The sequence below is a fragment of the Rhinoderma darwinii genome, chromosome 2 (assembly GCF_050947455.1).
Source record: "Rhinoderma darwinii isolate aRhiDar2 chromosome 2, aRhiDar2.hap1, whole genome shotgun sequence".
Lineage (NCBI taxonomy): Eukaryota > Metazoa > Chordata > Amphibia > Anura > Rhinodermatidae > Rhinoderma > Rhinoderma darwinii.
Genome location: NC_134688.1, coordinates 465918676 through 465931561, shown reverse-complemented (window position 1 = coordinate 465931561; position 12886 = coordinate 465918676). Strand labels below are relative to the sequence as shown.

At 41.7% G+C, this 12886-nt stretch overlaps 1 protein-coding gene across 2 annotated transcripts in view; it reads right to left on the bottom strand.

Moving 5' to 3' along the window:
• Positions 1-5259: 5259 nt before the first annotated feature.
• The window catches only part of GET1 (guided entry of tail-anchored proteins factor 1), a 67650-nt gene continuing 60023 nt past the window's right edge, over positions 5260-12886 (bottom strand). For both annotated transcript variants that reach the window (XM_075854612.1, XM_075854613.1), the window contains exons 4-5: positions 11243-11357; positions 5260-5580 (exon numbers count right to left, since the gene is read on the bottom strand). In XM_075854612.1, coding sequence (XP_075710727.1) covers positions 5507-5580; positions 11243-11357 — 189 coding nt within the window. In that variant the 3' untranslated portion in view covers positions 5260-5506. The remainder of the gene's footprint in view (positions 5581-11242; positions 11358-12886) is intronic.

Below are 12886 nucleotides of genomic sequence, written 5' to 3'. Positions count from 1 at the left end.
AACAGCCCAGCTAGTAGTCGGCGGGATGGTAATGCAGGTAAGCCAAGACAATTGATAGTCGTAGGGGATTCTATAATCAGGAAGACGGATAGAATAATTTGTCGCCAAGACCACCTCAACCGAATGGTTTGCTGTCTCCCTGGTGCCAGGGTTCGGCATGTGGTGGAACGGGTGGACAAATTGCTGGGAGGGGCTGGTGATGATCCAGCTGTCGTGGTCCATGTCGGTACCAACGACAGAATAAATGGTAGGTGGAGGAGCCTTAAGAATAATTTTAAAGAACTAGGCTACAAGCTGAAGGGAAGGACCTCCAAGGTTGTATTCTCAGGAATACTGCCTGTGCCATGCGCATCACAGGAAAGACAGCGGGAGCTCAGGGAGTTAAATGCATGGCTGAAGTCTTGGTGTAGAGGAGAAGGATTTGGGTTCCTAGAGCACTGGGCTGACTTTTCATTGGGGTACAAACTGTATTCTGCAGATGATTTGCACCTAAATGGAAGGGGGTCCGCTGTGCTGGGGGAGAGAATTCTAGCTGGGGTGGCGGAGTATTTAAACTAGGGCTGAGGAGGGAGGTCAATGTAGAAAAAAAAGGGGTAGCAAGGTTAGAGAGGGGTCAGACTATATTGGTGGGGGGAGAAACAGAATGTGGGGAGAGGACTAAACAACAAGATAAGGAGATCCTTTCGTTACAAAACATCAGTGTAAATAAAAAGGCCCGATTAATGTCAAATCACATTTCTGATAATAAAAGTGAAAAACTGACAGGCAAGTTAAAGTGTATGTTCACAAATGCCAGAAGTCTAGCAAGCAAAATAGGGGAGCTGGAGGCCTTGATACTGGAAGAAAATATAGATATAGTTGGTGTTGCTGAAACATGGCTGGACTCTTCACATGACTGGGCTGTAAATCTACAGGGTTTTACACTTTTTCGGAAAGACAGGACAAATAGGAAAGGTGGTGGTGTATGTCTGTATGTGAGAAGTGATATGAAGGCGAGTGTGAAAGAGACAATAGTGGGTGAAGACTGTGAGAAGGTTGAAACCTTGTGGGTGGAACTAGAAAGGGAGGTAAACACTGAAAAAATTACTTTTGGTGTAATCTATAGACCCCCCAATATAACTGAGGAGATGGAAGGTCAGATATATAAACAGATGGAGCAGGCTGCACAGGCGGGTACTGTAGTGATAATGGGAGATTTTAATTTCCGGGATATTAATTGGTGTCATGGTTCGGCTTCAACTGCAAAGGGGAGACATTTCCTCAACCTGTTGCAGGAAAATTTTATGGGCCAGTTTGTGGAAGACCCGACTAGAGGTGAAGCTCTGTTGGATCTGGTCATTTCTAATAATGCAGATCTTGTTGGGAATGTCAATGTTCGTGAAAACCTCGGTAACAGTGATCATAATATAGTTAAATTTTACCTATACTGTAAAAAACAAACGCAGGCTGGGAGGGCAAAAACATTTAATTTTAAGAAAGCCAATTTCCCCAGGATGAGGGCGGCAATTCAGGATATAGACTGGGAAGAACTAATGTCAAATAATGGAACAAATGATAAATGGGAGATTTTCAAATCTACTTTGAGTTATTACAGTGCAAAATGTATTCCTATAGGTAACAAGTATAAACGACTCAAATTAAACCCCACATGGCTTACACCTTCTGTGAAAGGGGCAATACATGACAAAAAAAGGGCATTTAAAAAATACAAATCTGAGGGTACAGCTGTAGCCTTTGTAAAATATAAAGAGCTTAATAAAATCTGTAAAAATGTAATAAAATTAGCAAAAATACAAAATGAAAGGCAGGTGGCCAAGGATAGTAAAACAAATCCTAAAAAATTCTTCAAGCATATAAATGCAAAAAAGCCCAGGTCTGAACATGTAGGACCCCTAGATAGTGGTAATGGGGAGTTGATCACAGGGGATCAAGAGAAGGCAGAGTTACTAAATGGGTTCTTTAGCTCTGTATATACAACTGAAGAAGGAGCAGCTGATGTAGCCGGTGCCAGTGCTGTTAATATATCAGTTGATACACTGAATTGGATGAATGTAGAGATGGTCCAAGCTATATTAAATAAAATAAATGTGCACAAGGCCCCAGGACCGGATGGGTTACACCCTAGAATTCTTAAAGAGCTTAGTTCAGTTATTTCTGTCCCCCTTTTCATAATATTCAGAGACTCTCTAGTGACTGGTATAGTGCCAAGGGACTGGCGCAGGGCAAATGTGGTGCCTATTTTCAAAAAGGGCTCTAGGTCTTCCCCAGGTAATTATAGACCAGTAAGCTTAACATCCATCGTGGGGAAAATGTTTGAGGGGCTATTGAGGGACTATATACAGGATTATGTGACAATAAATAGCATTATAAGCGACAGCCAGCACGGTTTTACTAAGGACAGAAGTTGTCAAACTAACCTAATCTGTTTTTATGAAGAGGTGAGCAGAAGTCTAGACAGAGGGGCCGCTGTGGATTTAGTGTTTTTGGACTTTGCAAAGGCATTTGACACTGTCCCCCATAGACGCCTAATGGGTAAATTACGGACTATAGGTTTAGAAAATATAGTTTGTAATTGGATTGAGAATTGGCTCAAGGACCGTATCCAGAGGGTTGTGGTCAATGATTCCTACTCTGAATGGTCCCCGGTAATAAGTGGTGTACCCCAGGGTTCAGTGCTGGGACCACTATTATTCAACTTATTTATTAATGATATAGAGGATGGGATTAATAGCACGATTTCTATTTTTGCAGATGACACCAAGCTATGTAGTATAGTTCAGTCTATGGAAGATGTTCATGAATTGCAGGCAGATTTAAACAAACTAAGTGTTTGGGCGTCCACTTGGCAGATGAAGTTTAATGTAGATAAATGTAAAGTTATGCATCTGGGTACGAAAAACCTGCATGCATCATATGTCCTAGGGGGAGCTACACTGGCGGATTCACTTGTTGAGAAGGATCTGGGTGTACTTGTAAATCATAAACTCAATAACAGCATGCAGTGTCAATCAGCTGCTTCAAAGGCCAGCAGGATATTGTCGTGTATTAAAAGAGGCATGGACTCGCGGGACAGGGATGTAATATTACCACTTTACAAAGCATTAGTGAGGCCTCATCTAGAATATGCAGTCCAGTTCTGGGCTCCAGTTCATAGAAAGGATGCCCTGGAGTTGGAAAAAATACAAAGAAGAGCAACGAAGCTAATTAGGGGCATGGAGAATTTAAGTTATGAGGAAAGATTGAAAGAATTAAACCTATTTAGCCTTGAAAAAAGACGACTAAGGGGGGACATGATTAACTTATATAAATATATTAATGGCGCATACAAAAAATATGGTGAAATCCTGTTCCTTGTAATACCTCCTCAAAAAACAAGGGGGCACTCCCTCCGTCTGGAGAAAAAAAGGTTCAAGCTGCAGAGGCGACAAGGCTTCTTTACATTGAGAACTGTGAATCTATGGAATAGTCACCGCAGGAGCTGGTCACAGCAGGGACAGGAGATGGCTTTAAAAAAGGGTTAGATAATTTCCTAGAACAAAAAAATATTAGCTCCTATGTGTAGAAATTTTTCCTTCCCTTTTCCCTTCCCTTGGTTGAACTTGATGGACATGTGTCTTTTTTCAGCCGTACTAACTATGTAACTATGTAACTATGTAAGAATATAACTACTATAATACTGCCCCTATATACAATTATATTACTGCTATAATACTGCCCCTATATACAAGAATATAACTACTATAATACTACCCCTATATACAAGAATATAACTACAATAATACTGCCCCCTATGTACAAGAATATAACTAATATAATACTGCCCATATATACAAGAATATACTACTATAATACTGTTCCTATATACAAGAATATAACTACTAGAATACTGCTCCTATATACAAGAATATAACTACTATAATACTGCTCCTATATACAAGAATATAAGAATATAACCACTATAATACTGACTGACTCCAGATGCCTTAACTCCTAAGTCATCACCCCTATAACCTCAGTTTTATTGCCCCGGCTTATCTTAATGATGTATCACCTCATGTACTAATTGTCTTTGTGTAACATCTAAATGTTGTGCTTTTTTCTAAGTCATTCATTTGTAAACTGCCTGAAGAAGGGGCCTCTGTGCTCTGAAAGCTTGCATATAGAACTTTTATGGTTAGCCAATAAAGGTATCATACCTATTATACTTTTGTCTTTTTTGACACAAAAGTATTTAACATTTCATATTGTCTCTGGCTAACACGGTACTACACAATTTTTTACTGTACCCCTATATACAAGAATATAACTACTATAATACTGCTCCCTATATACAAGAATATAGCTACTATAATACTGCCTTATATACAAGAATATAACTACTATAATACTGCTCCTATATACAAGAATATAACTACTAGAATACTGCCCCTATATACAAGACTATAACTACTATAATACTGCCCCCTATATACAAGAATATAGCTACTATAATACTGCTCCCTATATACAAGAATATAACTACTATAATACTGCTCCCCATGTACAAGAATATAACTACTATAATACTGCTCCTATATACAAGAATATAACTACTATAACACTGCCCCCTATATACAAGAATATAACTACTATAATACAGCACCTATGTACAAGAATATAACTACTATAATACTGCTCCTATATACAAGAATATAACTACTATAATACTGCTCCTATATACAAGAATATAACTACTATAACACTGCCCCTATATACAAGAATATAACTACTATAATACTGCTCCTATATACAAGAATATAACTACTATAATACTGTTCTCTATGTACAATATTATAACTACTATAATACTGCTCCTATATACAAGAATATAACTACTATAATACTGCTCCTATATACAAGAATATAACTACTATAATACTGCCCCTATATACAAGAATATAACTACTATAATACTGCTCCTATATACAAGAATATAACTACTATAATACTGTTCTCTATGTACAATATTATAACTACTATAATACTGCTCCTATATACAAGAATATAACTACTATAATACTGCCCCCTATATACAAGAATATAACTACTATAAAACTGTTCTCTATGTACAATATTATAACTACTATAATACTGCTCCCTATATACAATAATATAACTACTATAATACTGTTCTCTATGTACAATATTATAACTACTAGAATACTGCCCCCTATGGACAAAAATGTAGCACATAAAAGACAGAATAAACACGCCTCTCAATTTATTCCAATGTTGTTCTGCTTTATTTAAGATGTGATGTAAATAATAAACATATAATAGCCTGATCACATATAATAATGACCTGATTGCACACACAGGAACTGACGGACGGATCAGCACAATAATACATCATATATTAAACATAAATTAATACATATATCCCGGACTTCCCATTAACTGTAAATGATGGATGCACATAGATGAAGGGAGCCTGGAACTTGACGGAATATTGTCTTCTCCGCACGTCTCAGCTGATGGGGTACAGCATAATGGCCACAACTTTGTTGCACACCACAAGCCAACATGTAATCCCTACACCACCTGAAATAAGAAATCCATGGATAGTGAATAACCCGTGTACATGAAACATTCCACATAGTATTAAATATGGGTGTGGTGTAGTATAGAGGAGCTGTCAGTTCTCCTGTGTGGTGTAGTATAGAGGACCTGTCAGCTCTCCTGTGTGGTGTAGTATAGAGGACCTGTCAGCACTCCTGTGTGGTGTAGTATAGAGGAGCTGTCAGCTCTCCTGTGTGGTGTAGTATAGAGGAGCTGTCAGCTCTCCTGTGTGGTGTAGTATAGAGGAGCTGTCAGTTCTCCTGTGTGGTGTAGTATAGAGGACCTGTCAGCTCTCCTGTGTGGTGTAGTATAGAGGACCTGTCAGCTCTCCTGTGTGGTGTAGTATAGAGGATCTGTCAGCTCTCCTGTGTGGTGTAGTATAGAGGAGCTGTCAGTTCTCCTGTGTGGTGTAGTATAGAGGATCTGTCAGCTCCCCTGTGTAGTGTAGTATAGAGGATCTGTCAGCTCTCCTGTGTGGTGTAGTATAGAGGATCTGTCCGCTCTCCTCTGTGGTGTAGTATAGAGGATCTGTCAGCTCTCCTGTGTGGTGTAGTATAGAGGATGTGTCAGCTCTCCTGTGTGGTGTAGTATAGAGGATCTGTCAGCTCTCTTGTGTGGTGTAGTATAGAGGATCTGTCAGCTCTCCTGTGTGGTGTAGTATAGAGGATCTGTCAGTTCTCCTGTGTGGTGTAGTATAGAGGATCTGTCACCTCTCCTGTGTGGTGTAGTATAGAGGAGCTGTCAGCTCTCCTGTGTGTGTAGTATAAAGGATCTGTCAGCTGTCCTGTGTGGTGTGGTGTAGAGGATCTGTCAGCTCTCCTCTGTGGTGTAGTATAGAGGATCTGTCAGCTCTCCTGTGTGGTGTAGTATAGAGGATGTGTCAGCTCTCTTGTGTGGTGTAGTATAGAGGATCTGTCAGCTCTCCTGTGTGGTGTAGTATAGAGGATCTGTCAGTTCTCCTGTGTGGTGTAGTATAGAGGATCTGTCACCTCTCCTGTGTGGTGTAGTATAGAGGAGCTGTTAGCTCTCCTGTGTGGTGTAATGCTGTGTTTACCCTAGAACTGAAAACAGTTGTAGGGAATAACTTGATTCAATATATGGTGTCTGATCAAGCGTTTATTTTGTTACATTTTCTTTATTGAAATGTATTACCACCTTATTTAGGATCAATGTGATACGGATCTCAAATATGACCCATTTTACCGGTTAAATGGGGCTAGATCTTAATGTCGAAATAGAAATGCAACGTAACATCTAAAGAGGTTAAAAAAAAAAAGAGAGTAAAACAATACAGTGGAGTGCGCCATGGTTGACTGAACCAATCATCCCTTATTCCGATTATTAAAGAAAAGTAGCATTCTCGGTGTGGACAATAGTTGATTCAGCCACTTGAATACTTCTGTCATATTGTTAAAAATTCTGCTGTTTCTTAGTTACAACACTTTCGGAAAGTCTTCAGACCCTCTACATTTTTTAAAATGTTGTTATGTTGAGGCCTTCTGCTAAAAGAAAAAAAAAATCTATTTTTTTCCCCATAATTCTGCACTCAATACCCCATGATGACAAAGTGAGAACAGAATGTTAGTTTCTTTGCGAATTTATTGATAAGGAAAAACTAGAATATTGCATTGACAGAAGTCTTCAGACCCTTTACTCAGGACTTAGGTGAAGCATCTTTGGCAGTAATAACTGTCTCCAGTCTTCTTGGGTTTGATGCCACAAGGTTTGCACACCTGGATTTGGGATTTTCTGTCATTCTTCTCTGCAGATCCTCTCAAGCTCTGTCAGGTCGGATGTTGACGTGGGTGGACGGCCATTTTCAGGTCTCCCAGAGATATTCAATTGGGTTCAGCTCAGAGCTCTGGCTGGGCCACTCAAGGACATTCACAGAGTTGTTCCCCCATCACTCCTGTGTTGTCCCCCCCGCCACTCCTGTGTTGTCTCCCCGACACTCCTGTGTTGTCCCCCCGCCACTCCTGTGTTGTCCCCCCGCCACTCCTGTGTTGTCCCTCCCGTCACTCCTGTGTTGTCCCTCCCGTCACTCCTGTGTTGTCCCTCCCGTCACTCCTGTGTTGTCCCTCCCGTCACTCCTGTGTTGTCCCTCCTGTCACTCCTGTGTTGTCTTGGCTGTGTGCTTAGGGTCATTGTCTTGTTGGAAGGTGAACCTTCGGCCCAGTCCGAGGTCCAGAGCACTCTGGATTAGCCTTTCATTAAGAATATCTCTGTACTTTGCTCCATTCATCTTTCCCTCAACCCTGACCAGTCCCCCTGTCCCAGCCGCTGAAAAACACCCCCCAGCATGATGCTGCCACCACCCTGCTTCACTGTAGGGATGGTATTGGGCAGGTGATGAGCAGCGCCTGGTTTTCTCTAGACGTGATGCTTAGCATGCCAAAAAAGTTCAATCTTGGTTTCATCAGACCATAGAATCTTGTCTTCACAGTCTGAGAGCCTTTTAGGTGTTTTTGTTTGTTTTTTTTGCAAACTCCAGGCGGCTTTCATGTGTCTATTACGGAGGAATAGTTTCTTTCTGGCCACTCTGCCGTAAAGCCCAGACTGGTGGAGTGCTGCAGTGATGGTTGAACTTCTGGAAGTTTCTCCCAGCTGCACACAGGATCTTTGGTGCTCAGTGTGACCATTGGGTTCTTGGTCACCTCTCTTATCAAGGCCCTTCTTTCCCGATTACTAAGGCCTCATGCCCACTTCAGTTTTGTCCTTCAGGGTGCTATCCGTTGTTGTCCATTCACTTCAATGCGGCCATGCACACTTACGTTGTTTTAACAGAACCGTGCGGCCGTTCCGTCAAAAGTAGGGCAGGTCCTACTGCTGCCCGTTTTTGACGGAACAGTCTCGGCCTTCTCATTGAATTTGGTCCGTCAAATAACGGGCTGCACACGGAAGCCATCCGTGTGCAGCCGTGTGTGACGGGACCACCAATAACGGCCGACGGAAGTGTGCATGAGGCCTTAGTTTGGTGGAGCGGCCAGCTCTAGGAAGAGTACTGCTTGTTCCACATTCTTCCATTTAAGAATTATGGGGGCCGCTGTGCTCCTGGAAACTTTCAGTACAACAGACATTTTTTTGCACCCTTCTCCAGATCTGTGCCTCCACGCAATCCTGTCTCTGAGCTCTACAGGCAGTTATTTCCTCCTCATGGCTTGGTTTTTGCTCTGATACGCATTGTCAGCTGTGAGACCTTATATAGACAGGGGTGTGTCTTTCCAAATTATGTCCATTCAAATGAATTTACCACAGGTGGACACCAATCAAGGTGTAGAAACACAACAAGGCCTCAACATAACAAAATGTGGAAGGGTATGAGGACTTTCCGGAAGAACTGTATGTATGTATATATATATATATATATATATATATATATATATATATATATATATATGAGGGAAAACTGGGTGACAACCAATATGGAAACCATCACAGTCCCTACTGTAGGGAACATTAAGCTTTTTGTCTTTAGGGCTACTGCGGGATACCTATGTTGATGGCCGTATGGCAGTAGGCATGTAATGACTTAAAGATCAGACTACAAAAAGGGTTTATTTGTAGTCTGTTACCATGGAGATATGTAGGTCTGCAATTGAGTTGGATACACAAAACAATAGGATATTTTTAATAAATACCATTTGCATAGTTGCTTCATTTTTCATTTTAGATGCAAAGAAACAATAATAATTGTTTGTTAAGGTGGACTTTTCCTTTAAGACACTTTTTTGACCTAGTTCTCTCATTCTGCCCTCTTTTTATCTGCTCTATAATATCTATACAGTGGACTAAGGCAAGAGATGGAATTGATGTTCATATATCTGTCCAAAAAGTATGGTTTACAATGTCGTATTTTGATAATATCCTTTGACTATGTCTTCTGTCTGGTTTGATGGATACATTCATGCAGTAGGACGCATGACCATAGCTATGCATGGACACTAAGGACTGCTTCATCTGCTCTTGCTCAGCTTGTCTCTTGGGGGGTTGCTTTTTGCTGAAGTGTACAGATAACAATACATAATGGCAGACTATCACATGTTGATTCCTTAAGAATCTATGTGAAAGCCAACGGAACTGGCTGAGTAGTTTGTGGTTCACTGGAACGTAGTTTTATTGTAGCCACAAACCAATCATCTTGTCCGCAGTGTTGGCTTTATATATTAGGACGTGTGTGCGGCCGGTGCCAAGCGTTAAAATAACAACAACCTAAAGTTCTAAAAATGACATCACTATAATAACAGGTCATTAACAGGCACTGTATGAGAATACGCATACTGTATAGTGTAATATAAATATAATATAGAGAAATTATTAGGAATGGTACTGTAGCAGTACGAGGACTTCTTAAAGGATTCCCTCATTTTTACCACTGAAGTCAGTGGATCAACGTATCCTAACAGGGTATCCATTGCCTTCTAGTAGTAGCTCTTCTACGTTCTGTTTAGATCCGATCATAACAGATGTGTACAGCTAATGGAAACATGGTACCTACCAAACAGCTCTTCATGTCTCAGCTTCCTGGACCACAGCCAGAAACATAAGTGAGTTGGAATAAGTTTGTCAGAACAGTAGTACTGATCCTGAGTTACAGCATGTGTTATACTCCAGAGCTGCACTCACTATTCTGCTGGTGGAGTCACTCTGTACATACATTACATTACTTATCCTGTACTGATCCTGAGATACATCCTGTATTATACTCCAGAGCTGCACTCACTATTCTGCTGGTGGAGTCACTGTGTACATACATTACTTATCTTGTACTGATCCAGAGTTACATCCTGTATTAGGCTATGTTCACACGGGGTATTTTGCCGAGTTTTTTGACGCGGAAACCGCGTCGCAAAACTCGGCAAAAACGGCCCGAGAACGCCTCCCATTGATAAAACTGCCTCGCGGGAAAAAGAAGCGACATGCCCTATCTTCGGGCGCTTCCGCCTCTGACCTCCCATTGACTTCAATGGGAGGCAGGAGAAAGCGTATTTCTCGCTGTTTTATGCCCGCGGCGCTCAATGGCCGCGGGCGAAAAACGGCGCGATAATTGCCGCGAAAATCGGCGTGCAGGGAGAGGAATATCTGCCTCAAAGTTCCAAACGGAATTTTGAGGCAGATATTCCTCCCCCAAAATACTCCGTGTGAACATAGCCTTATACTCCAGAGCTGTACTCCCTATTCTGCTGGTATAGTCACTGTGTACATAGATTACATTACTTATCCTGTACTGATCCTGAGTTACATCCTGTATTATACTCCAGAGCTGCACTCACTATTCTGCTGGTGGAGTCACTGTGTACATACATTACATTACTTATCCTGTACTGATCCCGGGTTATATCCTGTATTATACTCCAGACCTGCAGTCACTATTCTGCTGGTGGAGTCACTGTGTACATACATTACATTACTTATCCTGTACTGATCCCGGGTTATATCCTGTATTATACTCCAGACCTGCAGTCACTATTCTGCTGGTGGAGTCACTGTGTACATACATTACTGTTCCTGAGTTACATCCCGTATTATACTCCAGAGCTGCACTCACTATTCTGCTGGTGGAGTCGCTGTGTACATACATTACATTACTTATCCTGTACTGATCCTGAGTCACATAGGATTTTGGTTAATGTTTAGAAGATGTTACCTGTAATCCCGGTTGGAAAAGCTACCAGACGTTCCAAGGGTGCAATCCATTTACTGGGTAACACGGTCACCGGCTCAGAGTAGTATTTCCAAATAAGAGAGATCATCAGAGCAGCCTGGAAAAATAAGAACAGAAACACAAATGTCTTACGTCATGTACAAGATAAACTACAGAAGCAGGAAATATAATGCTGTGATAGAAGACGACCGTGTGTGGGATCCTCCAGATGTCCTCTCAGCTCTACAGGATTGCAGGTCTGTAATACTTCCATGTGGAATGTTTTTTTAATAGATAGGTGAAAAAGAGGCGGAAATGTTATAAAATTAATATTATATTATTGTGTATTATACAGAACGCCATAGACATATCCGTTGTGAAATTTTAAAATAATCCAAGGCAGAAATACACAGCTGACACTTGGATTTCCGCTGCAGATTGGCCAGTGGATCCACACGTGGATTAGCTACGCCGTTCAATGCAGCTTTTAGCGCAGAATCGACGCCACTAATAGACATGCTACCCATATTAAAATCCGCAGCGCGTTCATTATTCTGCGTGAATGTTTTAGAAAGTACCATCTCAATAGGGGAGTCTCTGAAAGCTGGGTGACAAGTTGTAATGTCGGCCATATTAGTTGTCACCCAACCGGGTTAACTAAGGGGTAGCTTAGTATAGAGAAATATATATATTATAATCCAGCCGTGAGGTATGAAATAAAGTTAGGAACTTCTTGCTGTAATGTACAGAGTGGGACGAGTAGTACTAGGATGGCTATCTGCTGGGTTAGCGCTACCTTAGGACTCCTGCACGCAGCCATATTACAGATCTGTGAGGTCCGGATCCGTCATCATACAGTGTCAAGAGTGGCACTAATTCTGAAAAAAAGGAGACCCTTTTTTCTAATCTCAGACGACCCCTTTAAATATACTTCGTGATGTCCTTGCGAACTTTTAACAAGTTGATAGAGGAGGACGAAACTCAAGGGAAATCTGATCCATTGATCCTACATGACTCATGAGCAAGTAAAAATCTGTAAAAATCTGTAAAATATATAAGGGATTTTTCTATTTAAAGCAGGGGTGGGGAACCTCCGGCCCGCAGGCCCTATAAGGCCCGCGAGATAATTTGGTCAGGCCCAACCTCAATCAGACCACGCTGCCACCACGTCATTCGCTTCTGGGCTCCGTTCGCCCTACTCACTCTACATTTGGGAGCAGGAGGAGGGTGGACGGAGCCAAGTATGGCGGCAGCGGTCTGAGTGAGGTGGGTGCGTGCCGGCCCGAGAGTGGACCAGTCCGGTCACCTGACCCGAGTCACCTAACGTCAAGTCATTGACATGAGGTCAGTTGACCGGACTGGTCCACTCCCGGGCTGGCACAGGCCAGTCACCTGACCCCACATCAGTGACGTGAGATCAGATGACTCAAATCAGGTGAATGGACTGGTCCACTCCCGTCACAGCACGCACCGACCTCGTTCTAAACGCCGCTGCCGCCGTGGGTTTTGTGCTACAAATCATTACAAATGTGACAGGGACAGTTTTAGAGGAGAACAAAGTCAGGGCTTTTCCCATCAGAAACATTTATGACATATCCACAGGATATGGGAAAAACCCTTTAAGTAAACATCCGTTAAACAGATATG